General features: G+C 34.6%; 1 protein-coding gene across 3 annotated transcripts in view; it reads left to right on the top strand.

The window, feature by feature from the left end:
* LOC149781395 (polyamine-transporting ATPase 13A3-like) overlaps nt 1-25,584 on the top strand; it is a 110,338-nt gene that overhangs the window by 28,599 nt on the left and 56,155 nt on the right. For all 3 annotated transcript variants that reach the window (XM_089935488.1, XM_089935489.1, XM_089935490.1), the window contains exons 5-9: nt 7,911-8,012; nt 14,842-14,921; nt 19,493-19,645; nt 22,226-22,322; nt 23,465-23,537. In XM_089935488.1, coding sequence (XP_089791614.1) covers nt 7,911-8,012; nt 14,842-14,921; nt 19,493-19,645; nt 22,226-22,322; nt 23,465-23,537 — 505 coding nt within the window. The remainder of the gene's footprint in view (nt 1-7,910; nt 8,013-14,841; nt 14,922-19,492; nt 19,646-22,225; nt 22,323-23,464; nt 23,538-25,584) is intronic.

Raw genomic sequence — 25,584 nt, forward strand, 5'->3', positions numbered from 1 at the left:
CAGAGTCATCTTAGTATGCATAGGTTTGAGTCTTGGTTTCAGTCAACACATGAGAAAGCTTGCCAGTAACCTTCCATGGATATGTGGTCCTTCTGAGGATTTTCCTGGATTCTTCCTCCACCAGATATACTGGTTGCTTGTATAGCCCATAATGTACTGAAAAGTGGCATTAAGCACACAACAACAAGAATACTATCATATACAACATATTGAGTAACTACAAATACAACCCCATTTGTTAGTTTATCTCATCATAAGGCCAAGTGATTTTATGGAATGAGCATGCATCTACTGACTGTATTATTTTTTGTTCATCATTATCCATGTGTCATGCGTCCATCCATCCACTGTTGCTTGTTACCAGCCCAAAGTCCATATTTCTGATTGAATTTAAAAGTTGGAATGTGGAGTTTATATAATCTGAATCACAGACAAGTAATAATAATAATAATAATGCTTTATTTATAGAGTGTGACTCATTAGTCAAGGACTATTCTCCCTTGAGGACCTCTTAAGGAGAGTATAACAATGCACATTATATGAAGATAGCAAGAATTACTGTTTATTTTAACATGTTTAGTATTAAAATACTAGATTCCATTATCTATTAGAAATACATACATGCTCATGATATCTCTTCTTAAATGCTCTAATATTTTCAGCAGATTTTACATGTAGTGGAAGCTTAAGTGTTCCACAGAACTATACGAGAGTATTGGAAGCTCTTTTTAAATTGCTCTGTTCTTGGTTTTGGTTGTTGAAGGTTTCCATGTGATATTGATCTCAACTGGTATTGTGTTGAAAAAGGCCTGCATAATCTATCCTGTCATATATTGTGAATTATTTGAGTTCTGTAAATAATGCTTTTGAGGGATGATTAATAGATGCATCTAAAACTACACATGCTGCTCATTTCTGAAGTTTATAAATCCTGTCAACTTCAGATTTAGCACAGTTTCCCCATACATTAGAACAATAATCCATCATTGGAAGAAAACTGCAAACAAATCTGTATTTTGTGGATTCATTATTTGATGGTAGATCATTGATAATGAAGAGGAGAGAGCCCAAAACTGAGCCTTGAGGGACCCCTGAATGAATAGTGTGAGTTTGAGAACTAATATTGCCAATGCTTACTTGTTGAGACCTTTGGTTTAGGTATGATCTAAACCAGTTTAAAGAAGGATTGTCAAACCTGTAACAGTTCAACATTTGCAGCAGAATTTCATGATCATCAAGATCAAAAACTTTCTTGAAGTCAAGGAAAACAATCCCAGTTATATGTCCATTATCCATTTCCTTCAGCCAAAGATCAACTAATCTGGTAAGTTCTGTTTGGCACGAGTGTTACTTTCTAAATCCTGATTGAGTATGTTTCAAAAAATGTATAGACCTGAATGGCTACATGCTTTTCAAATAGTTTTGACAATACAGGTAGAATTGATATTGGTCTGTAATTTCCTGGATCCTCCTTTTTTCTTTTCTTAAAGATAGGTGTAACCTTTGCACATTTCAGTGCTTCTGGAAAATTACCACTCATTATACTTAAGTTTATGATATGCGTTAGTGACTTTCTTATTACTGGTGCAGCAATTTTAAGTGTGAAGTCCATGGTGATTAATAATGTGTTGAACTTGCATTTTTGATTTTTTTATCTGTGTCACCACTCTGAGGCCACATTTCTGATCTGATTTTGATGAAACTGGAATATATTCTTAATGTCTCAGATGAGTTTAGTATTGAGCAAGATCGATTAATACTAATTAGCTGATTTTGCATCTGATTGACTGAGCTATTTTCACCTCTGGAAATCATATTTCTGAGCTGATTTAAATCAAAATTGAAATATTTGCTTATATCATTAAGCTCTTGGGTGGGTAATGCTAGTGGATGAGATCCATTCATATTAATTAGGTGATCTTGTACTGGATTCTTGACTTTGTTGCTATATTTGAGGAAAGATTTTTCACCCACTATTGATCATACTTGGAATATATGCTTATATCATGGAGATCTCAGGAGAGTTCATTAGTAATTGAAATACATGCAGATTACGAGGTGATCTTACAGCTGATTAGCTAGCTTTGATATAACTCTGGAGGTCACATTGCTGACCATGTGTCTGATTGGATGATCTTGTTACAATACTTGAAGAAGGATTTCTGATATGAATTTGATTTTGTTCAGAATATATAGCCTCTTTCAGTAACTTCATTATCTGCCCTTTATTTTTTTAGCTCTTTTGTGTATGGAGGTTATGCAAAAAAAGCATTTCCGGTAGGTATGCCACTGGTCAATATTTACCCATTGCAAAAGAGAACAAAGTGAATTAAACTATATTTTGCACCAAACTTTAAAATAAATGAACTAAATAAATGTGTGATAAGTATTTGACAGTTAGGTACAATGGATGAAATCATATATCAATGGGTATGTGGATGACCTGTGCAGATGCCTGCAATTAAAAGTTTTAAAAAATGCAGAAGAAGATATTTTAGGAATAATAAAACAGTGAACACACAATTCTTTGTCAAATCAGCAACAATAATGACACAAACATATAAAAACAAAAAAACAAATAACAATTATAGTTAAACTGAATGTTGAAAGTAGCATTTTATTTAAGTAAGTTAATTATGAACCTTCATTCTTGATGATGTTCTATGTTATGCAAACTGCTTAAAAGTTGCATCTGATGATGAAATCCTTCTGTTAACCTTCCTTAATCAAATAAATCATTTAAAATGAAAATAAATAATTTCCACAGTGCACTTTATTTCCATTGCATTAAAGCTTTATACTATCCAGACATTCGGCAATGAACATTATTTAATGTGATAGTTTCCATTTGCTTAGGACGATTGCATACTTTCTCAAAAGGGCACATTGCATACAATTATTATCATCAATTTTGAAAATTAATTACATTTTCTGTTGTGCAATTTAAACAGATATGTATGCATCTGATGATTAAAAAATTCTTTTGATTTTTTCAATTAAAAATTAAAAACAAAAATAATTTCCATTGTTTATTTTATTTCCATTGCATTCCATTTTTTCATTGCATATTTTAGTCATACCTGTCTATATTCCACTGATCACAATCCACAATAGCTGGACTGTTTATCAGAGTTATTTTACAAATGATGAGCTTTATACTGTTTTATTTGTTGGCACTTGAAAGGCTTTAATGAGTTTCCATATCCCCCATAATGTAGGTGTTTGTTTTAATGTAACAAATCAAAAAGAAATCTGAAGAAACAAAGCATTTATTATTTTTATTCTGGGGTGGATCATTGCTATTTGCATTTTATTATTTTACGATGTGTCGTACTCACAATGTCCCTGGAGCTAAGTCCCATTGTTTTCCTTCCTGGTATATTTCTTTATGACATATACTTCCTTCCTCAGACAATAGGCCTTGCAATTGGTTTCAATATCATGGTTTCCTTAATTTTAGCGATCTTGACCAAGGATCAATCTATTGTACTGTGTCTGTTATATGTGTATGCTATATTGTTTTAATCATGTAATATCGTTTTTGTGTTAGGAATTACCACTTATATACTTGAATTTGCATTACATTTTTTTATCTACTTTATTTTATTTACTTTGAACCAAACTAATGCACGACATCCAAGCTAACCTAACAACTTGCTTACCTCCTACAGCAGAACAACTCGATAACTGTCTGCATTCATTGCTTGACAAACATGCCCCAGCTGCCAAGTGTAGAGTATCAATTCAGAAGTGTTCTCCATGGTATAGCAGTGTTAGGGACCAGCTTCGCACTGCTAAAAGAGACCACCGTAAAGCTGAGAGGCTTTGGTTTTCCACCAGACTCACTATTGAAGAAAATCTATGAAGTCGCTAAGAAGAATGTCACAAATATAGTCCATGCAGCAAAATCAGCCCACTACACTACTAAGATCATGGAAAGTTCCAGCTGCAAAGAGCTCTTCAAGATTACTAACAAGCTAATGTCTAGGAACAAATCAACACCACTTCCAACTACCTTCTCTCCAGTTGACCTTCCGGACATGTTTGCAAATTTCTTCCGTGACAAAGCACAAAACATTAGAGATAAGCTTGACACCACAATTTCAATTGACTCGTTGTCACCATACAGCTGGGATAAAGAATTTGAGTGGCAACCATTAGCAGCATTTGAACCTGTCTCTATGGATTTCGTATGTACAATCCTGATGAAGAGTGCACCAATGTCATGTGAACTTGATCCAATTCCAACATCACTGCTGCTTGAGTGCTTAGATCCAGTATTGCCTTCACTAACTGATGTTATTAATACCTCTCTCTCATACGGGGAATTCCCATCATTTTTCAAAACTGCCATTGTAAAGCCTCTGCTGAAGAAACCAACACTAGACCATAATGATTTAAAGAACTACCGCCCAGTTTCTAATCTCCCATTCATATCAAAAATCTTAGAAAAGGTTGTTCTATCCCAGCTTGTATCTCATCTAAATTCAAACAGTCTTTTTAGCAATGTACAATCTGCATATTGCCCTTGCCACAGTACTGAAACTACTCTTCTAAAAGTAGTTAATGACATTCTCTCTGCGTTGGATAGCAGAAAGAATACAGTCCTCACCCTTCTTGATTTGTCTGCAGCATTTGACACAATAGACCATGATATATTACTTCACTGTCTCCAGTATATATTTGGCATTCATGATACAGCCTTACTGTGGTTCAAGTCCTACTTGGTCAACAGGACACAAATTGTATCTGCAAATGGAATACACTCCAGCCCAGTTGATCTGTGTTGTGGTGTTCCACTGGGGTCTGTTCTTGGACCTGTTCTCTTCATTCTGTACACTGAGTCGCTCTCAAGTGTCATAGATCATCATCCAGTGTCTCACCAATTGTACGCTGATGACACCCAAATATACAAATCTAGCCACCCAACTGAAGTTGATGCTACCATCCAAGGTGTAGAGAGGTGCATTTCTGATGTGAAATTAAGTTTGACATGTAACAAGCTGCTGATGAATGATGATAAAACTGAGGCCATTCTGATCACAACACAAAGACTTTCTCAGTCACATCCTTTACCTCAAACAATAAATATCAGCAATGCCAACATTAAATTCACACAATCAGTATGAAACCTAGGTGTTACTCTGGACAATATTCTCACATTGCACCAACATGTCATGAACATATGCAAGGCTGCATATCTTGAGCTGAGACGCATCAGCTCCATTTGCAAATATCTTTCAGTTGATGCCACTAAAACATTTGTGTGTTCATTAGTACTTTCAAGACTGGACTATTGTAACTCAATTCTGTCTAGTTCATCTTAATATCTACTCCAGAAACTTCAAAAAGTTCAAGACACAGCTGCTCGGATCATACTTAGAGTACCACAATAATCAGAGCACACATCCCCACTGCTCTGTACCCTACACTGGCTATCCATTTGATCCAGAATCGAACACAAAATTTGTTCTCTGTGCTACGTTTCACTGTCGGACTCTAGTCCAACATACCTATCCGACCTCACCCATGTGTACACACCAGCAAGATACTTACGCTCCTCTTCTAACAATCATATACTCATTATTCCCACTATGAAAACAAAGTCATATGGACAATATTCTTTTGCATACCTGGACCCAGCAATGTGGAATAAATTGCCCACTGAACTTAGACACAAAGACACAGTGATCTCATTCAAGAGTACTCTCAAAACTCACTTATTTCGACTGCAAGAACAAAGTTAAAGACCTAATAATGTTTCCTACCTGAAATATTCTCAGCATGTTTTTTTATTTTTTAATGTTTTTGTAATTTCATGGTGTTTGTTTTTGTAATAATGTTATTATATGCTTTTTATCTTATAGGTGTTGTCTAATGTTGTAAAGCGCTTAGAGCTTGTAAAGATTAGGCGCTATACAAAGTCCTCATTATTATTATTATTATTATTATTATTATTTGCGAACATACAAAGAGTTTAAGGTATAATAGTTGTAAAATTTTGTGTTGTGATGGTTCTCCAGTTTTGGTCTAGTAATTTTTTTCTAATACTGACAAGACCAGCATTTTTGTACATAATATAATATTTAAAAAATAATATATATATATATATATATATATATATATATATATATATATATATATATATATACACACACACACATAGAGAGAGAGAGATTTTCCTCATTTTGTCACTGTACATATATATGTGTGTGTGTGTGTGTGTGTTTGTGTGTGTGTGTGTGTGTGTAGTTCCCCAGTCCTTTCCCCCATAGTAATTTTATACTTTGAGAGGGGTAAGAAATCACTCATGCATCATGATTAACATTACTAAATACAAAACAATTGGCAAAGACAGATTCATTAGTGATGATAGCAGCTATCTTCTAGTCAAGTGGCTTAATTACCTACCGGATGTAAATACCTAATACAAGTGGGAGATAACTAGGTTACCAATAAGGTCCATATTTCTGACTTAAGTTCTGATATGAATTCAGTAGTGATTCACAATTCACATGCACACTGATGGCAACAGTCTTTAATCCCATTATTGAGTTTGTTACCATTTGCGGGATGGGGCTACATAATGTCAGAGTTGGACTATATTCTTATATCATCCATATTTTATATAAGTTTGATAATGAGTAAGACGCATTAATGTGTTGATCTAGCATCTGACTGGCTGATCTTGTTACCGCTGAAGAAACCATATTTCTGATCCCATTTGATTAGACTAGTATAAGATTGATCAACAATTGCAGTATACGTATGTCATGTGTCATGTGTTTGGCTGAATGTGTTACAACTCTGGAAGCTATATTTTTATTTTATGTTGATCAAACTTAGAATGTATGTTTATATGATCAAGATCTTTGATTGTTTCATAAAGCAGCAAGATTGATCCATATTTATGAGGTATGTAATTCACTAAGCTTGTTACCACTCTTGAAATCATGTTTTTGATTTGTTTGATTTAATATCATCAAGATCTAAAAGAGTTTAGCAAGAGGCTGAATATTAATCATGCATTTCTTGTTAGAAAGCAATGTTATCAGGATATAATAAAGGAGATATAATGTTTCTGAGACAGAATGTTTTGGAGACATGACAAATTGGATGTGGTCTAACAATGCTAATCATTTCATGAGCTAAACCATAATAAAACCACACAACCACAATACTACATAAGCCTGCTTAGTAAAATGATAAACTGTTAAATTATGTTAGTCAGATGAGAGATATCAGGCACACATGAGCCTCTTTTCATGTGCCTTGCATAAGGCAGAGTTTTATCATAACATATATGATAGCTGACCATCCATCCGTCTGTTACCTAATTTGTTTTCACATGGTAACTTGAGTTATCCACTATCTGCTGTTACTAAAATGTATGGTCAGCTTGTGCTAGGGTTAAGGAAAAACCTTGTCGATTGCATAATCTAAAGATCAAGGTCATGGTGAGTGAAATAAGAAAACTTTTTCCCCAAAGTAACATTAGTTCTGCATCTCATAGTGGGGTTGAACGCTGAACTTTGGTTAAAAATGTAGCTTAAATATTTTGATGGCAAAGGTCAAGGGCACTGTAACTGAGACTTGACAAGTAGTTTCCACAAATAACATTCGTTCTGTATCACAGACCTAGATGCTAATACACTTGCTATAATTAAAGAACCTCTCAATTTTGGGGTAAAGCAGAAGAGGTTAATGTAACTGAAAACTGAAAATGATTCCCACACTTTAATATCAGTTGTCTATATAGAAGACTATGATTTACAGGTAGACATATAGCGTATGGTACATTTAATTCATCTTTAAACAAATCCAGATTGGTTGATTCATTTAAAACATTTGTTCGTATCCTTGAATGCTCCTTCATGATTTTTTTTGGCAATGTTTGCATGACTTTTCAGGAGACCAAGCTTAGGATGGAACATGTTCAGCACTACTGCTATGCTGTGACAGGGAAGTCATGGGGAGTTTTACGACAGCACTTCCCTGATATTCTACCAAGGGTAATGTAGATTTAGTTTCTATTTAGCCCCTGCAAATAGCTGTGGGAGACCTAGATCAGTCCCCTTTCTGTCTGTCCGTCTGTCTACTCTGTCCATTTCTTCACACATCTTGTAATGAGACCCTAGTTTCCTTAAATGCAATAAACTCCTTCGTATATACTCACGTATAGCCCGAAAAATTTAGGAAAAAAATAAGGCCTGGAAGAAGGGGGGTCTGCTTATCTGCGGGCCAAGGTCCAAGTCTGAAATTTTTAACGTTTTTTTCCCTCGATTTCCAGTATTTATTGTTTCTGTTGATCGCCGAAGATGAGATCACATGCCTAATGATGCCACATGGCTCATAAGATTTGTGCTGTCGTGAAGTGAAACAAATATTTTTTTTCTAACTTAAGTGGTAGGATAATGAATGAAAAACATGTTTTAACATACTTGACGTCTATTTGACAGATGTCCATCCACCAGAAAATGCAGCCATACATGTTATTTGAACCACGGTGGTACGTGTATTTTCCAAAAGAACCGCCATATTAGTAATCTCCAGTCAAGTATTTAACCCTCAGCTAATCAGTAATCATTAAACACTACGGTATCATACAAATGCACTCTAGCTTATTTCAGTGTAAATATGAAAAGAATCTACGTAAAAAAATAAAAGAATTACGATACTGAAGGTATATACGACAAACATTTTGATCAAGAGCAGAAATACATGTACGATAGTCTTAAAGGAACAATAGCGAGAGGCTCCATAGGGGTTTGTTGCACGCATGCTTAGGAAGGGTAAATAACAGGGCAATATACGAGTCAGCGTGAATAATTGTAAAACAACATAATTTGTGGGATTTCTTTGACAGGTGTTTTAGAAGTAATCGGCAGCCACAGTTTATATACTACTGTTGTTTAGTTGTTTGTAAAGCAAAGTGGTTTGTTAGCGGTAGAGTGTTGTACAATAGCTGCCATATGCTTAATCTGTGGTAAATGCCTCGGGGATAAAGGTTTGTTTTGTTGCACAATGCCAAAGACTTTACTAATACATGCCGACTCTCAGATGTATTGTTTAATGAGATATGGTAGTGGACATGGTTTCTGCTCAATGTTATAAACTGTCACAATACTTGAATAATGTCCACGCTGAAACCAATCATATTTTGATGAATTGAATCACACTACTGGTATTTTTGAAAAAACACATAAATAAACAACAATGATAAATAATTATCAAATACAAATTGATAACCAACCACACATGGAAATAATTACAGGATAAGGTACGTAAATAGTATACTACCACTATAAGAAATTATTTCAGTTTAATCTCTCTAGAAGTTTATATTCAATTCAGTCAGATAAAATGAATAGTGTTGGAAGTAAAAGAAAGCGTTCTGCTTATGATGCAGCATTCAAACTTAAAGTTATTGAATATGCAGAAGCAAATAACAACTGTGGTGCAGTACGCAAATTTTTTGTGAACAAGAAGCAAGTATGGGAATGGCGGAAAAGCAAAGCAGCATTAGAAGAAATGCTTTCTTACTTTCATTTTATTTAATAATGTGATTTGCCTAAATAAATGTATTCAGAACTCACTTTGTGCATTTTGTGATGTACCGGTAGTCTAGAAATTATGGGTCCGCTTATACGCGGGTCATGCACTTTATAACAGTTTTACCAATTCAGTGTGGGGGGGTTTCGGCTTATACGTGAATGAGCTTATACGTGAGTATATACGGTATTTATGCAAATGCATCTTTCATGAGTCTCATGCATACGCAAATTAATATTAACAATCAGGCAGGAAAATACACATCAAGACTTGCATCATTTGCATACATATGCAAATGCGCAGCATGAGATCCCAAGCAAGATTCTGGAAGGTTTGCTCAGTCTCAGTGTTGCCATTGTGGTAGCCACATCTCTACTTACCTATCAGCTCTCTTAACCCTTTGGAGTTATGGAGAGATAAGAAAGAGGTAAGAAGACAAAAGAAATTAGATGTCCTATAAGGCTCTCTGAGTCAACTCTCTGTACAGTTAGGAACAATGCAGAAAAAAATAATTTGTCCTGTCAGAGTGCTACATGTTTATCTACTGCCCATATTCCATTAACAAGGTCGGCTATCATGAAGAAAATGGAACACACGCTGACAACATAGAGTGAATGCCAGAATGGAGATAATTTTCTGCTTTCGACCAAGGTGACTCCAACAAATACATGACATTTATCAAGCGTTAAAATGTAATGGTCCTGAGGACAAACTATTGAATGCAAGTCATATATAGTTTCATAGATGTTAAGCATGTATTGGTTGAAAAAGGTTTTTTAAGTACTTTGGTGTCGAAGGAAATTGCAACCCCTCATTTTCTAATATTTCCTATTGGAAAATTCACCTAGAGTCAGGGTTTCTTAAGAACATAATATACATGTAAATTTGGGGTTTACTGTATCTGATTTTCACAGAACATTCAGCAAACAAGGCCTTGAAATACTGTCATCAAATCTTATAGCAGGGGAAATCTTTAGGATTTTCTCACATTTTAGGTGTGCCTAAGCTCTTTTCTTTAAGAAAAAAGTTTTTATCTTTAATTCTGAAGTCCGTCTCTTGAACGGCATTTAAAATGCTCCATGATGTTTCTACTGAGAACCAAGGAATGTGAATGAATTGATTGAAAGTGCCTAGGTTGATCACAAGGCACAGAGTGCAGTTTGCCTTTGGATCTAAGAAAAGTCTGGAATAAAGTCCTGGGGAATTTAAATTTTGCATGATTTCTACAGCCCTTTCTGGAAAAGGTTGTTTATTTCCTGTTTCAAGGTAGTGGCTTTGAATGGCTGTGTTTTTAGCTGATGGAACCTAGGGCAGGGGAGGAGGTATTTTGAAAGTGATGCATAGCCCTTCGGACACCCTTTGTTGAGTCCAGTGATAATTGTAGCAAATTTTGTCCCATTTGGCAACAAGAACTGAATCTTCCTCCAACAGGGATTTGTGGGAAGAATGGTTTGGAGACAAATTCATTTTTTGAGAGTTGGAGGCAGTTGTGTAGAGAAATTTTGGCAAACGCAATTGTAACTTTTCTGTCTTTTGTCCACTGTTTTTCATTAGAACCGTGGTTTCTGATGTGAGAAACTAATATAGTATGACTTGCCAGACATTTGTGTTTGAGTCTCACCCCTTGGTTCATTTGTTGATTTCCTGAAATGTTCCATATCAATATAATGGCTGATGGGCTTGAAAGTCATCTCTTTATTGGCTTGTTTGCATACTTAGTCGATCAGGCTTTTGGTTAGAGGATAATGGTTGTTTTTGTAGATTGGCCTTATGGTGATGTTTAAGGAAGGTAGAGGTGGAAAGCAGTGCATCTGATTCCACCAGTTGTTAATTTAAGAATGCTCTGAGGAATTGGCCAAGGCATTTTGAACAGTTCTGTTCAAGAACTAGGTCATACAACATAGTGAAATTAAGTAGTGAAACTGGAGCCTGATAGAAAAAATCATCATCTCTGCTTTCATGAGGTGAGGCTGATGTCCTTTGATTTGCTGGTGAGGAGTGTTCAGGTGTGCTGCTGACAAAACTATTGGAGTGCTTTGAAGTAGAAGCAGTGATTTCCAAATGGTAACCGATTAAATATCCCCTCTATTGACCAAAGGTTGAGAGACATGAGAGGTGGCATCTGGTGGAGGCTGGGGTGCTAAGCACAGTATGATAACCATAAACTAAGTAACAGTAAGAAACAAAACCATCAAGTTTTGTACAATTTAACAAAGAATTTAATTATCAAAGTTATACATGAAAATGTGAGAGGAACTTACAGTCCTAAATGAATGAAAAATTCTGTATATATTCAAAACTGGAAATCTACTGGTCTGCAAGAATCATGACATTGGCAAGATGGCAGTGTTGAGAACTCCTTGGAATTATTCACAACAGTTCCTGAATAATATTGTAGTCCAAATAATGAGCACTTTATATTTCCACTGAACAGTCCAAACACATTTTTCCTCTTGCTCAAAGAGTCTTTAAGTACAAAAAAATAAACGTCTGCACACTTACAACAGGAACACAAGAAATGAGATGAATATGATTGCTCAGTTCTTTATATACACCTTCTATTGCAACTGAAGTTCACAATATACACCAGTTGACAGATTGTACTAATCAGTTTGCCTCAAACCTGCCTATTCATGTGACCTAACACAACCAACATGAAGTTAATTAATTCTTGTAGAAATGTTGAAACCCCATCAGCCAGTCTTATTATTAAGATTATTAGTAATAATTGTCATCACATAGGTAAACATCTGTTAATAAATTCTAAGTAACTTTTGTTCTTAATAGATCCAGGTCATGCATGTGAAATCTACCTAAAGATATTCTGTACCATTTACAACCATGAATAAAATGTAATTTTATTAGATAAAACCATGTTCCAGGAGTCACAATAAAGATATACGTAACAGAATGCAGTCATGACATATGTGGGTTAGACTGGTCTCCATAACTGATTTTATTCACCAGGGTCAATAAGCTGGACTTTGTCTGAGTCAAAATTTTCAGATGGGATATGGGATGTTTAATCCATGTAACTGGTTCGAGGATCAATGGAGCAAATGGATGTTTCGTTATGTTTGTTTGCTCGTTGTTTACCCTCAAGAACTGTATAGTGGAGACCTGAAGAGGCAAGGCCTAAAGGTATAGCCATCAATGATGTGTCCTATGGTGTTGTAAATGGTGCCAGGGCTATCTTTGATCGTGTAGATTTCCAGTGTTTTGTAATTAGAGAGTCCTTTGATGATTATCTCCCTCCTCTGCCAAAAGTCCCACACTGAAACCATGTCAGCATGTCAGCATAAAGTGTCTCAGTCCTTAGTCATTCATTGTAAGACAAATATAGCAGAATGAATAAACCTGTGGTAGTTCTGCACCTGTTTCACATTATTGAACAGAACATGGGTGCAAAGTTAAGCCTTATAGCATTACCCGGACAACAGCAGATGAATTTGCCCAAAATTATTCACCATACTACCGGTAAGAGGTTCAAGGACGATAAGTGCAGGTAAAATCAAAATCATAAGACCATCGGCTTGTGTGAGAGGTTTTCAACGAATAGAGAAACAAACGAAGCTGTATATTTCTATTCTTTGTGAACCATGAACAGAAATATTGTCTGTCTTTAGAGACAAGTATAAAGCACTGAATGACCCCTAATCTTACTGAAATGGAATTGAGCTGGTATCTCTTCTTGAGGATGAACTTATTTCATTATGACTGCACATGCAAACAAAGAGATTGAACTGCACCTGTCACACTGGCACAGAAGTGAACTTCTGTTTCTACTGCAATAACATAATTACTGTTCCCACCTTCCAGCAGTTGAATTGTGTTGACCCTCAAACATAATGATAAAAAAAAAACATAGTTGACACATTGACACATTTGTGTTACAGTGAAAATGTAGCTGAAGTATGGTGGTTACAATGGAGATAAGAAATGATTCATATCAATTAACATGATATTATTCCTTTACGGTTATCATGAAACCATGGCTGGCATAATTCTTTAACCCTTAGACAGCAACCATTGATCATATTCTGATATAGTTTTGGTGTATATTTCATTTCCATTAGGGACAGAGTTATATTCTTTGAGAATTATTAATACATGAGATGGGCTTGGAAAATACATAGCTAAAACTAACCCTTTAAAACATTGTCTCATTAATTGAAATCTACATAAAATTGGGTTTAGTCTAGTTTAGAAAAATTAGGAACCCAGATTGATCTTTCTCCACTTTCAATTTCCAAATATAGCTTCACTCTAGTTTGTTGAATTTCATTGAAGTTTGGCACCTTACTTTAATTAAGAAAATCTTGTTTGAGTTTGATGTTCAGCATACCATAGTATAATTTACGGGAGTTAACTTAGCTTCACTAAATGTTAGTCATATTATGCTGCCTTACATTTGATAAGGCCCATGTGCTTTCTGAAGCATCAGTTTATTATAGATCACATTATAGATTACAGTCAAAGTTATTATGCACCATTATATTAGTGAGACCTTGAATGATTTGGATTTCTAGTATGCCCCTGCACTTGGATTCTCTACATTATTTTTGTATCAAGACCACTCTTTATTCCAAATGTCCATCTTATCCTACTTTTTGCAAAGGTTCATCTGTCTGTTTGCAGTTCATAGCAGCCTGCCTTAGATCTGAGACCCAAAAGTCTAAAATCCAGACACAAAATCGGATTTTGACCATGGGTGAATTTTGGATGGAAAAAAAATTAGGTCCAAAAAGTAAGGTTTTTCCATCTGTATTTTGTAGTGCAACTAGAACTTCCAGATTATTTGGTATCATTGTAGAGCTACATCTGTCTACCTTTCTTTAATACCACTCACTTTAGTGTATCTTACATGACCTTGATGCTACATAGCTTGCCAGTAGGCTACTACCTCCTGCCATATAAACCCATTGCCAGGGGTTCATGCGTTAAGGCTCTGCTTACCAACTGTAAAGAACTGGCTTTTTGAAATGCATACTCCTATACTAGCTCTACATTTCAGTATATGAAGGAATGTGGCTGGCCTTGTGGATTACCATATTTTTACATTTTGCTTGCTTCATGAATAAATCTTAAATATTCCAGAATTTTTATGTACACCTATTTATGTTATGAATTAGTGCACAATGTCTATATTTAATTCATTAAATATAATTGCAATAATAAGTAATGATTTTCCTAAATTTCTCATTGAAATGAGGAAATATTTCATAATTTTGGTTGCATATTTTTGACAGCAACTTTTGATTTTTGTAATGTTGTATTTCATTGTTTCAGATTGTATGCAAGGGAACAGTGTTTGCTCGCATGTCACCTGATCAGAAGGCACAGCTTGTAGAACATCTACAGGATATTGGGTCAGTGGTTTTACTTAGATTGTACAGAATTTAAGCAGAGTTTCACTAATCCTGTCGTACTCTTGTATAAAAATGAAAGTTTTGCTCTATCGAAATGATCAGGTATATAGCACATACCAGCACAGAAATCTTAGTTTGGATGAAGTGTTGTTAGATATTTACAGTACTTCATGTCCAGTAGTTTGATGATCTTTTTTATAAATCATAAATAATCTCCATCATTATAAGCAAGTTAGTGCCTTTATAACATTGTCATAATCATTCTTTACACAAAATCTTTGTCTTACAGAAGATCAAGAACAATATAAACAAAATACTGGAGGAAACAGTTAGCAATCTAATGATCCTGAAAATACATCTGTCACTCAAAGAAATTAAAACAAAGTCATTGTTTTAATTGAAAAAATAAATTATTATAAGATGTAAAATTATCTCAGCTTAAAAGAAAATTACAGACACCCCGCACTAAAATTAAATGGTTTGTCCATAATGAACTAGCATAACATGATGTTTCATTTGGGTTTAGTTATTGGAGTATCTGGCATCTATAGCTTTGTGAATTGATCTTAACAATAGTTGGTATCTGCCATCTCTGGCTCTTTAACTACCATATATGTACCAAGGTTAATTCATCTCCTTCATAAAGCCCATATTATATACTGTCTTTATTCTAACTCTTATCCCAGTCAGCAGAGTTTAGCAATTAATTTATTTCTTTTTAAATTCTGTTTTTGAGCATGAGTTGCTTTGTATATATTTTCAGTCTTTCTTTGTTTCATTTAATGATGTTAATTTACGTTAATTGGCTTGGTACAGTGTTATGCCAGGTGTTTGCTCTTGTAATTTCTTAATTAGTGTTGCCCTTTGTACTTGCTGATGGAAGTGTCAGATCCTTGAATTTAAAAAATATGCTAAGCAAGAGCCAAGAGCTGAATACCTGTAGGCAGTGTACATGCACTTACTGACAAACGGTAATCTTTGGCAGGAGTAGAAATGTTATTTTACGTGCAGACAAAAACAATACAGCATTTTAAATTATCATTTTTTGGTATTTCAACTACTTGAGTTTGTTTTGTGAATATTCAGATATATAAAGTATATAGCTTTAAAGTTCTGGTTTTGTATTTTTTATAATGTTCACATACTTTTTCATTACTATTTACTCAAACATTAGGCTACACTGGGCATTTATGTACGTAAAATGAAGATAAAAATATATCAAGACAGGATTAAAAATATTGTTTTTTCTCACTCTCAGTCATATCTGGCAGAGATGTTACTTTGTTTCTAAAGACTGGACACTTAGCTTGCCTAGTACAAAAGTGTCACATATTAATGAGATGCTGCAGGAGAGGGTAAATTACACAAAGCTTGTATGAAATCTTACATTTGGGGAATAGTGATTTGTTAGAACTCTCACTAGTAAGTTTCAAGTCATGCATTAAAATATTTACTTTGTGCTATATACAATTTTTATTGAGCTAAAGTGTTTGTAGTTACATAAGTTGCATTACTGATAGAGCTCTATTTCATGTAGTACTGCAACATTTATCTTTGGTCAGGTAGGCAAAACTTTACACATCTGGACACTTTGGCTTGACATTAATAGTAGTCTTAACTAATTTTGATTGGCACATTGGTCCATGGCAAATGTATTCTGTCATTGTTTTAATCTTACATTCATGAACAACATTTTATTAATGCATATTTAAATAAGAGCTAATAGAAAAGCAAAAATGGCTGATGATAGCAATTATGGCAACCATTTTTAAATTTGTAAAGTAGATCAGAGCTGGAAATATGTTTCTGGAAATATCACTGAGTAATTTTGAACCCGAAAAGATTGTGAAAGAGAGAATTCATAGAGAATGTTTTGTCCATCAGTTGGTCCTTTATTTGATTTGCATTTGTTGGGTAATCCAATAATTGATCATTTTAACGATGAGACGAGGTCACACACTGCACCTTTATCTCTCCAGTTCTGGGTCCAGAAGCTTGGGCCGTGGGTAAACATTCAATCAGTTAGGAGGGGATGTAGACCTTTGCATATCTCCTAGTGTTGGTACTAATACAGAAACTGAGTGAACAGAACTATGAAATGACTCTGATAGGCTTTTTCAGATGGGGCAAGTTCAGGATCAATGAACTAATCATTTGTTTGATAGGTCTGCACAAGAAGATTCCACCTAAGCTGAGCCTTCTCAAAAAACCATGGTCACAGGTTTTCCTTCCCTATCCAGAGTGATTTTTCCTTCACATCTGACTCTTGTAAGGGGGGAGACTTACCAAACAAAGGATTTAAACCTTCAATTATGAAGAAACTCCCATGAGCGAGAAAGCCCTCCAATTTGAAGACGTATGATGGAAAGTGATATGTAATCAGAGATTGGCATACACTGAATAGAATCATCACTTTGAGAGCCCCAGTTCCTCAAAGGCTGAATTGTTTCTCTGGCTGTACAAGGAGACAATGCTGGCCCCGAATGCCATCAAAGGCTACCACTGCATGATATTGGATGCATTCATGCATCATTAGAGAAGGAATATCTGTCATGATAATGATATTTCATGCCTGCATGACTTGAATAGACAAATATTCATCACAGTTTCCTAAACAGAATATATGACGGGTTTTGATATAGCATAATTCAGGTAAATTTGAGCTTGTAGCTGGAACCTCACTGAAGTACCTATCGTACAAATTGTGTTTCCTATTAGCTTTTGAATCAGCTCACACAATAAGCAATTTACATGCCCTTTCGGTGGATGAAACTATCTTCATTTCAAGATGGATCGTACCATTATCCTAATCATGTAATCTGTCATTGTAGCCAAAAATTGGCTTATGATGTCTTTGTGCAGACAACTCCTCAAGAGAAGTGACCCTTCCCATGTTCTCAAGCATTATGTAAAGTACACAGAAAGATGTTGTAGAACAAGAACATGAATCTCCAAGTGAATGTTAAGAGAGAATATATCACCCATCAAGCCTCTTGATCATGGCTGAAGTGAGTTATATGTTGGATGTACTTCAGAGTTAAAAAAGATCAGGGTAGCCTTATGAAGATTTTAGCCCATGAAATTATAGTGATATCTGCAAGCTTCAATTGTAAGTTTTTGGTCTGAGACACAGAAGAAGCTGTTGACTGACATGCACTGTCTTCTCAAGTTGTTATCACGGTGATTTTATTTGGCAGAGACAATATATTATTTTGATGGATCCGGTGGATGCTGCACATATGACCACCATACCCATTTGATATCATGACATGCTCCTCAGGGTATAGTTTAGTGATTTTGCTGGATTTGCAGGCAAAAGTTTTGTTGGCAAGAAGAGTACAGTATGTATTCTTAACCATATATAATTGTCATGGATCATAAGATCATCATCTGTGTTGTTTTCAAGTTAGAAAAGCAGATTATCTTTCCTATAAGAATACAGCTTTTCTTTCCTTGAAAGATGTCCAATATATAGGTTAGGATTCTCAGTATTATCTCATTTTCTTACATATTCTCCTAACATTGATTAGATTGGTGAGCATATGTGAAGGAATATGCATATTTTTCAGTAGATTGGGTTTCTTGGAGAATTCACTTTCTGTTTTGTTGAAGGCTACAGCTCATTATTTAAATTTTATTGAAATATTGTCTGGATAAATTGTCTCAATTTGGGATTTTTTTCACTCTCTCAAAAATCACCAAAACATTGTTATAATATGAACCCAAAACAACAACAAATATATATCACCAATATGACTTGCAAACGATGTACCCCCTACACGTTTGTATTTCTTTTAATATTCTAAGCAGAAAGTGAACTTCAGCACAGCCTTTTGTAGGCCATATTTAAATGTTTTGTTTTTATTTCACCAGCATTTCTGGGTTTTTTCTTAGTTGCATCGTATGATCAACTAAGCAATCAGGCTTTCTCTTGTCATCATCTAATTTCTACCATGTCAGTAGCAGCTGTGAATCTTCCTTATACTTCATCGTGTTTCCAATTGTCATCACAAAATGCACTGAAATTTTATTAACAATGATTTAATATTAAAACTCGTTATTTGGTATAATTCTTGATTGTTTCTTGAGTTGGCAAAGGAAGCCTTTTCTGTTTGGTCTGAGATCCTGTACCTTTTGTATCATTATTAGGAAATCAGCAATGATTGGTGCAGTACAGCAAGTTAGTTCCACGTAAACACGGACAGTTATGATAATCATCACAATAATTTCCTTGATTAATAGTTTGACATCTCTCATTTGTGCCTCGGACAGTGATTATATCTCATGATATGAAGCTTTTTTGTAGCAAGCACTCAATTAATACAATAAACAGATCAAATTAACTTTTTTATTAATTGCCGACTTATGACCACTTTTCTACTTTTATGACAGTGACCAGTGGTAATTTTCACTGCACCGATGGGTTAATAACAGCTGGGTTAATGAATAGCAGATTTGTGTTAATTTTGATCCCTGTTATAACTACCAGGAACAGTGAAGTTCAGAATTTTTTTTTATAGATAGATACATCTAGGCATAGTTGTAGTTTAAGTCCATTGTTTTGTCTGCAGGTACTATGTGGGGATGTGTGGGGATGGAGCAAATGACTGTGGTGCCCTGAAAGCTGCACATACTGGTATCTCACTTTCGGAAGCCGAGGCCTCTGTTGCTTCTCTTTTCACATCCAAGTGCCCGAACATCAGTTGTGTGCCTACAGTTATCAGGTTAGCATGGTACAGAACAGGCATGTACAGCTTCCTGTAGGATTCAGGCCCTACAATGATTTTTAAATGACCTGTATTATATCAATTCAACCAAATAAAACTAGGATGTCACTTATATGTATATATATAAAATGACTTAAAATTCTGTAAAAACAATTGGGTATAGAGGCAACAAATTTATCATCATTCTTCATTCAGTAGTTTTCTTTTCCATTGTCTGTTGCCTTGAAATTTCATTTGCCACTTTGCTGTCATTCCGCATTTTGTTTGCATTCTGGTTTTTGTTTTGCTGGTATGTTTACTCATTTCAGACTTTGTATAAATTGCCTTTATGTACCATATGACACAAAAAATGTACATTATAATCAGGCTATAACAAATGTGTATAGAATCAGAAAACTTTATTTACTGATATCTTGTTCCAGATAAGATTTATTTTGTATAATATGCCATTACCTGATTGTTGCAACTACTGGATTTTATTGTATTATATTGGTTGTTTCAGCAAGTTTGATAAATTTGATTTACAATGGATTTAAAAGTGAGAGTTTACATATCAGATAGTAGAGTAGCAAAGACTTTTACATTACTTAATGGATTTTTTAAATGTTTATGCAATGTACATGCAAATAAATTCGTGTACAGATGGCATTGTATGTTTCATTACCAAATTTTAATTCGATTTTAACTCCTTACTTCAATTTTCTGACAGTGAAAGTCAAACACAGCTATGTGTTATGCAAAAACTAATAGAGATCAGAATAAATTTAATAAATCTTTTTAAATTCACAGACTGTAACAAATGATCTGTATGCAGTACAACCCTGCTATGATAATTGTACACAAAGTGCAAAAATGCTCTGTAGATTTCCAAACAATATCCAACCAAGACAGTTAACTAAGAAATTATTACATGCATATCCTCATAGGTATGCAATATGGGGGAGAGACAGGTGCAAAACTATGAACTTCATTGATGGAATTACCAACATGATGCATTTTAACAGAGAAATACTTAAAACAGTTTTTGAATGTTTCATATTGATTTTAGGGGCAATGAACAATTCAGTATTAAATACATATGTTTGTAATTGTCACAAAAGTTTATTCACCGTTTAGTCTCATGATATCTGTAATAGAACTTTTAAACTTTGTCTGCTTGGATTCAATTTGAATCCAACTGTTTTACTTCTTGTTAATACACTCACACTAATTTAGGAAACCATTTCTGAAACATTCATCTTTGCTTGACATGTCCAAGTAATCTGAATGTTTTACTGAGAATACGATTAATATATCAAACTCTGGGAGTTTTTGAAAAGAAGCTCGTATTTAGGCTTGAAAAATAATTGTACTGAACATTCAAATAGGATGTCAGGGCATTGACCAAATTATGAACACTTGGTCAGTTGGTGTATAATTATATGGACCCAGTAAGAGACTAGACTTTCTGATTTCATGAGTAAAGAGCTATCTCAAGAAACATAGTCGAGTTATTCTCTTAATAGCAAATGAAATAAATGAAATAACCCAATTTTATTTTGAAAATATTTTTTTAACGAGGATGTTGTACTGATGAGAAACAGAGATTAAGTTTGATTATAATAGTAAATCACTCAAGCCCTATAACTTAAAAAGTCCTATTTCAGTAATTAGTGAACAGCAATACAACTATATACATGTACATTATAGTGGGTGGTATATATGAAAACGAATTTGAGTTGCTGTCTGCATTTCGGAATGTTAGAAAAATACATTACATTTTCAGGAAGCTGTCAATTTTATGAATAGCATCCTGAACAAAAAAAATAAGCCTGTAAGGCATGATATCTTACAATAGTCTCTGCCCAACCAATCAGGTATTGCTTGCTTGTTGACAAATACATGCAACAATAACCTAAAATGAAAAGGACTCAAATTGGATATGTGTGTGATAGTGACAAAATTGTCGCCTGACAATTTCGGTGATAAACTAATTTTGACAGGCATATATGATTTTGATTAAGTGAGTTTTTGTAGTCTGTTGTTTTCCCTTTAGTGGATGGGTCAAATAATTGTTTTATAAATATGTGAGAGACTTTTTAGACCTCCACATTTTTATGATTGGCTGAGTATGCAAGATAGCAAAGAAAATATTTTGTAGACTAAGTTTACCCCAGATTGAATCAGAGACATATTCAAGATGCAGTGAAGGCAGGTAATAATCACTTTTCATTGATGGTTCAGTAATAATTAGATTTATAATTATCAGCTTTTTAAGTAGCAACCTCTTTAAGAATAAAATGCATCTTGCAAACTTATTAAGTCAAAACATATTCATTTTTCAAGAAATTGGTAAAATTATTTCAAAAGAAAATTTAGCAAAGTACATTTTCAGGTAGGATTAGTTTAAAAGTTGATAAAGAAAATTTGGCAAAGCAACTTTTCATTTTAGATTAGTCTAAAACTTGATAGAGTAAGAAAGATATTTCAGATATGAAAATAAAGTGGTTATTCCAGTTTAAATACCTTGATAATAAGAAGATTGATGGTCCATCTTTGTCAAATTTAATATAAAAATATGAATTTCTTTATGTTTAGGGAAGGAAGAGCTGCCCTTGTGACTTCATTTGGCATCTTTAAGTACATGGCATGTTACAGTCTCACTCAGTTTGTGTCTGTGCTTATACTTTACTGGGTATGTATAATCACAATATTTTTGTGTCACCTGTATTAGTAGATGGAAAGACAGACGTATAACTTATTCAGTAGTGATGACATCACTGACAATGTTATGATTTTATTTAAAGTTTAGTGTTATATTGAAAGTCTTCCAAAAATGTCTTCTAAAGAATTGGTCTTCAGGTCTCCCAGCTATACCAACACTTTATATAAATTCCTATCAAATCTGATTTTATATATCTGTTGATTTTTCACTATACTTTTTCAAAGATCCTTATAAAATCCCTAAACTTTGATGGAGATGAAATTAAGTACATATTTGTGTAGCCTGTCTTGGGGGAAGTTTGACATTGTGATCAGATTGGTTCTATATGTGTATCTGTTCCCGATGATAAATATGTTTAAAATATCCTATCATAATACATTAGGAGAATGTCTGCTGCCTTACCAGTCCAGCAAAAGGTTAGTAAAGAAGACATGTTTATAGGCTTGTTCTAGCAAATGTTCGTGTTCTTTGCTTCATTATGCTCCTTCTAAGAAGAAAATTAGGTAACAATTAATTTTTTCACACTAGCTACTTTGTTAGAATTTCCCAATGCTTGGAAAACATAAGTGTACTTGCGAGCCTGGTTGATTTTATAACAACTCTTTTTCACTTGCCCATTGACAACATGCTAGATTTTCACATAGTAATTGATTTCAGTGTGGAGGAACTAATCTTTGCTGACAAAGCATCTCTCTCAAGACAGGTTTTACTCTACACAATCTGTTTACCGATACTGTCTTCAGTTAAGTCAATATCTATCTCATTGATAAAGTAAAAAATGAATTGCATAATCTTGAGTTATAATAACATTTGGGCCACAAGTGGCCAAGTGGTCTAAAGTGCTCACCATTCCAGATCACTGACATCTCACTTCTGTCTGTGTGGGTTCGAGTCCAAGACTCGACTAGCATGGGTACATGGGAAAGCCTGCCAGTAGCTTCTCATGGGTCGGTGGTTCTTCCTTGGGTTTTCCAGGGTTCTTCCTCCAACAGTTATACTGGCCACCATGTATAGCCTATCTTGTGCTGAAAAATGGTGTTAAACCCAAGAACAACAACAACAACATAATAACATTTAAAGAAATTAGTAAATGGTATTTTTGTTAATTACAGATGGGAAATAACATAACAGATTTGGAATTCCTTTATATTGATCTCATCCTGTTGACAAGTCTCAGTGTCACATGCAAGTATTCATTTTATTCTCGTCACATTCATGCATTTTGCTGAGAAAATTAAGTGTATTATAAGTTGTGGTTTGTACTTTGTACATGTATTGGAGTAATTTATTACTCATGTTGTTTAATGAGAAGTTGGGTTGTCATTGATAAATGAATAATTGCAGTAATTTCACACATGAATTTATTAGTTTAATTAAAGTGCTGTCTTTGATACATTAATAGTTCAATGATAAGTTTCAGTCAATCCGTATCAAAAACTGCTTGAAAATGCATCTTTATTTATATTAAGGACCTGTTTTTTTTAAAAACTTTATGCATTTGAATATTGAAATTAATTTCTTTATTCATCCATAAATAATGACACCAGTTGTTTATTTTAATCATGTAAAAGTGGAAATGTCCCCAATATAACATTACTGGTATCATTAAATTCATCCCTTGCTTTAATAGAGAACATGTACACATAATTATTCATCCATTTTGCTGGATATTTTTAAATTGTCTTGGTTTTGAAATTGATTTGAAAACATCCTTGAGTGTGAAAGAGAAATATGCAGAAAAGTATTAATTATTAACATTTGGGGACTGCTCATACATGTGACAGAAACAGAACATCAAACAAATACCATTACAAATTTTGATAAGTAAATTGGCTTCAAAACCAGTATGTGTTATTGACATATACTTGACATATTTTAATATCAGTAATATATTACCTGCTGATATTGCATATTTGGTACCTTTTGGGTGGGAGGGAGAAAATACCTGACTGTTTTTTGGGGTGGGGTGCTGGAAATATGTGACCAAGCAACAAACGTTCTATCCTCCAATTAGTGTCAAACAACAGCTTCCAGAACACTAAATAAGTCTCTGAGTAAGAGCCCAGTGCATCAGGCATGTTTACAAGACTATCTCATATACTTTTCTTGCCTTTTATCAACAGTTGTAACTTGCTGACTTTTTTGTTAAGTCCTTCATAGTCCCTTGTTTTAAAAAAAGATATTAGTGCCAGGTTGATGTATTATTTTTTTCAATGTCCTGAAAGCTTAGTATTGCCTTCTTTAACCATGTATTTTTATTGAAATACTAATGTATGGTGTCTTTTTGCCAAATAATTATATTAGCATAGACTTAGTGCATAAAATGGTGCTTTAGAACTTTTTTGTATATCATAAACAATGAAACCAAACAAGAAACAGAATCATCCTGACCGTTTTTAGGGACCACCTCTTAAATTCCTTAAAGCCTTGAAGTTATAGTAGAGTTGAAGCAGCAGTCCTATTTCAGACCTCCCCTTTGGCAGATGAGCTTGCAAAGAGCATGCCGCAATCACAGTAAAGAAGTTGGCAGGGCCTTAACCCTTTTCTGTGGACAAAGGTGGACTGCCATAGGGGCCCGCTAACTCTCTTGCAGACCATAAAGCTTCCTTTAATTCCCATTGATGCTAGACTGAACATCTTTTCGCAGGTTTGGTCAGGCATAACAGTCAATGTTAGGGTCCTTTCTGTCAGAGAAGATGGTTCTGGGATACCCCTCCTCTAGTACTAATCTGGCTTAGTTAACAGAAGGGGTCCACTCCCTTCTCCTGAAGGGTGCAGTAGAGAGGGTGCTAAAATAAAAATAATCTCCAGCTTTCTATTCCTAGATGTTCCTGGTTTCAAAAAATGAGACAGACTCATCTAATTATTGACCAGTCCTCTCTAAACAAATTTCTGCTGAAGTAGATGGAAAACATGGCCTCTTTCAGGGATGCCATAAGACCTGGCAGTTTAGCGGTCTCTGTTGATCTTCAGGATGTGAACCTTCACATCCTTATTTTTGATCCACAAAGAAGTGCTCAGAGTTTGTTTAGGCGTGGAGTTCTTCCACTTTCAAACTCAGTAATTCAGCCTAGTCTCTGCACCCAACACTTTTCCCAGGGTCATAGGAGTAGTCATAGTCCATATAAGTCATTGGGTTTCCAAATCTTTGAATATTTTGATGATTGGTTGACCTATGATGGCAGTCTAGAGTCCCTCAGACCATATATGTCTCGCTGTTGGTCAAATGTGG

Source organism: Sinohyriopsis cumingii, chromosome 15, assembly GCF_028554795.1.
Source record: "Sinohyriopsis cumingii isolate HCF-2022 chromosome 15, ASM2855479v2, whole genome shotgun sequence".
In the NCBI taxonomy this organism is placed as follows: Eukaryota; Metazoa; Mollusca; class Bivalvia; order Unionida; family Unionidae; genus Sinohyriopsis; species Sinohyriopsis cumingii.